Genomic DNA, 4,314 nt, shown 5'->3' on the forward strand with positions numbered 1-4,314 from the left:
AAATATGTATGTTAGATGATGTAGTACTTGGGATGAAGCATCAAGGGTAGTAGTCTTGTTGTGCTCTCAAGGTATCTGAGTGCCTAAAAGTAACTACAAAGACAAAGGAGGGGATGGAGAGGAGAGGGAAGTAGATTCATTTTCTGCATCTGTAAAGTAAGAACTTCATTTAGATAACCTACAAGGTCTCTTCCAACTCTAAAATCTATGACAGGCTATGATATGTTCCAAAGAACAGATTTTTTAAAAGTATCATCACATGGAGAAGAGTCATTTAGAGCTGAAAGACACATCAAAGGTCATCTTACTCAATCCCCTCATTTTAGAGTTGAAGAAACTGAGGCCCCCCAAAATTAAGTTATAGATATACTGGGTTTTTGTAGTTACTTTTAGGCACTCAGATACCTTGAGAGTAAAAGTAGACTTTGGTTATGTGCTGTCAGCCTTAATAGTAATGTTACCTCATCTGATGGTCGCCTCCGTAGACAGTTAGGTTCAAAGTTATTTATCCTTAGCACCTGGATGGCTCTTTTGATACTAAGATGGTGTAGCACACTAACAACCTTCAAAGACAACAAATCATCCTTGGAGGAAAAAAAGAGAAGAAACATTTAGCACATATACTAGATTATAATAAGAATCTTTCCTTTATCAGGAAAACCAAACTTTAAAGTCAAATTTTCTTTCTTCTAGTCTCACAAAATTAAGTCCTCCAAGTTAGTAGAGTTGATTGAACCTGAGATAAGAAGTACCATACTTCAAGTACCAATAGTCGTTTGACAAAGTGTCTATTAATTACCAATGAAGGCAACCACACTATTCTCTCCCTAATAAAAGGATAAGCAGGGGAAAATCAAATGTCCTAATCAGAAGCATTTCTTAACTAATGGAGAAACGGAAGGTTCCAGCAGCTATTGCTTACTATTGCTGTTCCATGAAAATTCCCTAAACTTTTCGCTATTTGCCACCTGCCATTCAATCACCAAGAGACTGGTTGAAGAATTGGCCCTAATCTTTCATGCCAGGCTTTGAAAGAATTTTAGAAATACAGTGCTGAAGGAGGAATTGGTCAAAGTTATCAAAATATCCTTTTCATCAATAAATTAATCACTAGATCATACCACTTTGCAAATCTTAAATCTGTGTGCAAGTGCTAGCTATGATGATGACAATAATAATTAGGTAGAGACCTAAAATGTAGACTTTATTTCAGGGAAGGTAATTTTGAAGGCAGTGTTAAAGATAAGCATAAGACCCACCCAAAAACACCTGTAGTATGTGAAAAGGAAAAAATAAAAAGCCATACGAGGCACACCTTACTGATAACAGATATGATAAAAAGGAGAGGAAAATAAGCTTTTTAACTGCTTCAGGATTGTTATATTTTAAAAGAAAAAAAGAGAGAGGGCATGGAACAATGACAACTTTTTTACTTCCTGTGGTTGCCAGTACAGGAAATTCTTAAATTTTCTTGAAAGATTCTATCTTGATATAAGGATATAAAAACACAGTTAGAATGTTTATCACATTTAGCAAAGTCAAAGACTTTGTTATCCATGGCAAGACATCATAACTTATACCCTTATTTTTATTCTACTGAATGCTGTCAGGAATTAAGGAAAGGAAGTACATATGTTATCCTTAGATACAACTGAGACTTGATGAGATGTGACTCTTTACTAGATTATAGGAAGGAAATGGCATATATTATTCAAGAGCAACAGACTAGAAAAAGTAACATTAAAGTTACATTATACATTAAAAATTGCCAGTGAGTAAATTCTTCAACCTAAAATTTTATAAGAATTCTACAGGGATCAAGAGAGGTGTGCTACCCAAGAACAAAATTCTGAAGGCATAAATACAAACAATACTAAGACAGAATAAAAAGGGGGAATTGTCTAGAAAGACTCACATGGGAGTGAAGAAAACTCAACAACCAAAGGACATGTGGAAATCAGAAAGAAGGGCAGGTCACAAAATATAATTCAAAAGAGTAAGATACTTCTTTGGGAATGTCAGGCATGCTAAAGCTTAGAAACAACAGTCCTATCACGAATGGCATCAAGAGGGTAACAAAATGGGCTTTTAACAGCTTTGCTGGTGGCAAAAGGAAGAATTACTTACAACAGTCATATAATGTAGCATCCGACCATCTACCCTTCCTTCATCAAACTGAGTCTTATATTGGGGAAGACCAATGTCATCCAACCACCCTAAAACAAATCAATATTATTAGTTCTTCCTTATAAAACTATATGATATTTATTAAGGATTTGTGGAACAAGCCCTACTTTTCTACAACTCAAGAAACAAAATTAGCAGAAATTTTCAAGAGAACCATAAAATCTTACTGGTAACCCAGTTGAAATCCAGCTTTCCATGATTAGTTTCTTCTTCAGATCCCAGGGCTTGTAGGGCTAGCTGTAGCTTCTTTCGATGAAGTGAATGTTTAATTCCTAGTTCCTAGAAGAATAAACAGACAAATTTACTTCACAGTGCTAGCAGCAAGAATTGGATGTTTTCGACAATGAATGAAAATTCATTTTCCCCAAAGTGAAAATTTCAAAATCCCAGCCCTACACAGAATCAGAAAAGTAACTCAATCTTGCCAGCTGATTAGAACATATAGTTTAGCCCTTAGAAAAATATTTTTGTAAAATCACACCCACCAGAATTTGAGAACATTAGATGTTCATTTGTATTTAGGTCTCCTTCACAAAACAGGACTTAGCACATCTGTAATGGCAATTTTCCTCATTATTTTATTCCAAAATTTTAACACTTCCAGTGATTTCATTGATAAGGGTACTTCCTCCACCTGTGCAGATTACAATTTCTCTGTGCCTTATTAGATGTTTTTGTGAGTTATCTGACCAAAAAATTCAGCAGCTAATGGCCACCTTTCTGTTCACAGGCTTTTATGAAAATTACTAGGTAGGATGCTTTTCATACAATAATCACAGACACAGAATAAATGTAGCACTGTTACTGATCTTACAGAAAAACTTTTCCACCTTAGTAGGATCTGTCAGAGTTTGCACTTTACTAGCAGGGCCTTCAAGAATGAAGCTCACAAACCATAGGACAAGGAGGAGTTCAATGGAGCCTGAATGTGAAGCATGGATCTTTCTTAGAAGGTAAAGCTTAGAAATGAAGAGAGGCAAGATGGCTGGGGGTGGTGGTGAAGAAGGGGCTACAATCATGATACTGGATTATTATGGTCATGCCATTACTTAAAATTAATGCCCACACTGGTCTAGATGGTCCCTATAGCATTGTAAAGACTTACTTAGTCCTTATTCTCAAAGAGACTAAATCCTATGACACGAGATGGATATGAAGCATGACACACAGACTTACTCAGAAACTTTAGATTTCCCCTTTTCTTATCTCTATTCTAGACTGTGAAATCATAAATATATAGATTTTAATCAAAGAATAATCTAGGTTAGCAAAATAAAACAATAAAAAACAATTCACCTTTTCTAGATCTTGCTGAGAAGCCTGCAAGAGAGTTTGCCCAGATGCAATCCAGTGTTTCCCTGAATTCATGTATGAACCTAATCCTTGGTCCAGGAGCCAGTTGCAAACCTGCTCTTTTGTCCATTTAGCAAATGGCATATCCAGGTTGCTAACAGAAAAATGAAAATATTACAAATTTAAAAGCTTCAGATTTATATTTTCACACTGAACAATATCTTTGCTGATGATCTGGAAATCCCTTTATCACTCCTCTAATGTAGCCAGGTAAAGAACAAAATGTGATTCTTTATTTGGGAAGGAAGTAGACTAGTAGAATTATAAGTTGCCTTCTATGGCTGCACTATTCACTTAAATCTGAAGCAATATAAGTTAAAATCAAAGTTTCAGTATGGTTCAGTCAAACACATCATCTAAAAAAAGCAATCAAGCAAATGGGTAGTACTTTTTTTTTTTTGCTTTTTGGAGGAGAGAGGGCAAGGCAATTGGGGTTAAGTGACTCACATGGCTAGTAAGTGTGTCAAGTGTCTGAGGCCGAATTTGAACTCAGGTCCTAGCCGCCCCAGGTGGTACTTTCTTAATCCTTCTTATTTCTTCTTTGAGTTTTAGCAAGAGAACAAACTCCTCAGAAGATTGAAATACATCTAAATCCAACTGTGATAAGTTTAGCAATGATGTTTTCCTCTCCAGAAATTAATCAATGAGAAAGAATTAAATTAGAAGAGAGTAATATTCAATTGGAGGAAGAAAGGAGAATATTCTAATTCTTGCTTAATATATTTAAATTTACAAATAGAATTCCTATATAAAAAGAAGTTTGGGGGGGGGGGG

General features: G+C 35.4%; 1 protein-coding gene across 2 annotated transcripts in view; it reads right to left on the reverse strand.

Moving 5' to 3' along the window:
* PPFIBP1 (PPFIA binding protein 1) overlaps positions 1-4,314 on the reverse strand; it is a 20,468-nt gene that overhangs the window by 6,062 nt on the left and 10,092 nt on the right. For both annotated transcript variants that reach the window (XM_069094904.1, XM_069094905.1), the window contains 4 exons: positions 3,484-3,634; positions 2,355-2,466; positions 2,128-2,216; positions 462-584 (listed from right to left, as the gene is read on the reverse strand). In XM_069094904.1, coding sequence (XP_068951005.1) covers positions 462-584; positions 2,128-2,216; positions 2,355-2,466; positions 3,484-3,634 — 475 coding nt within the window. The remainder of the gene's footprint in view (positions 1-461; positions 585-2,127; positions 2,217-2,354; positions 2,467-3,483; positions 3,635-4,314) is intronic.

This window comes from Petaurus breviceps, unplaced genomic scaffold (genome assembly GCF_028583685.1).
Source record: "Petaurus breviceps papuanus isolate PSGF00001 unplaced genomic scaffold, PetGlider_PUasm1.0 221, whole genome shotgun sequence".
In the NCBI taxonomy this organism is placed as follows: Eukaryota; Metazoa; Chordata; class Mammalia; order Diprotodontia; family Petauridae; genus Petaurus; species Petaurus breviceps.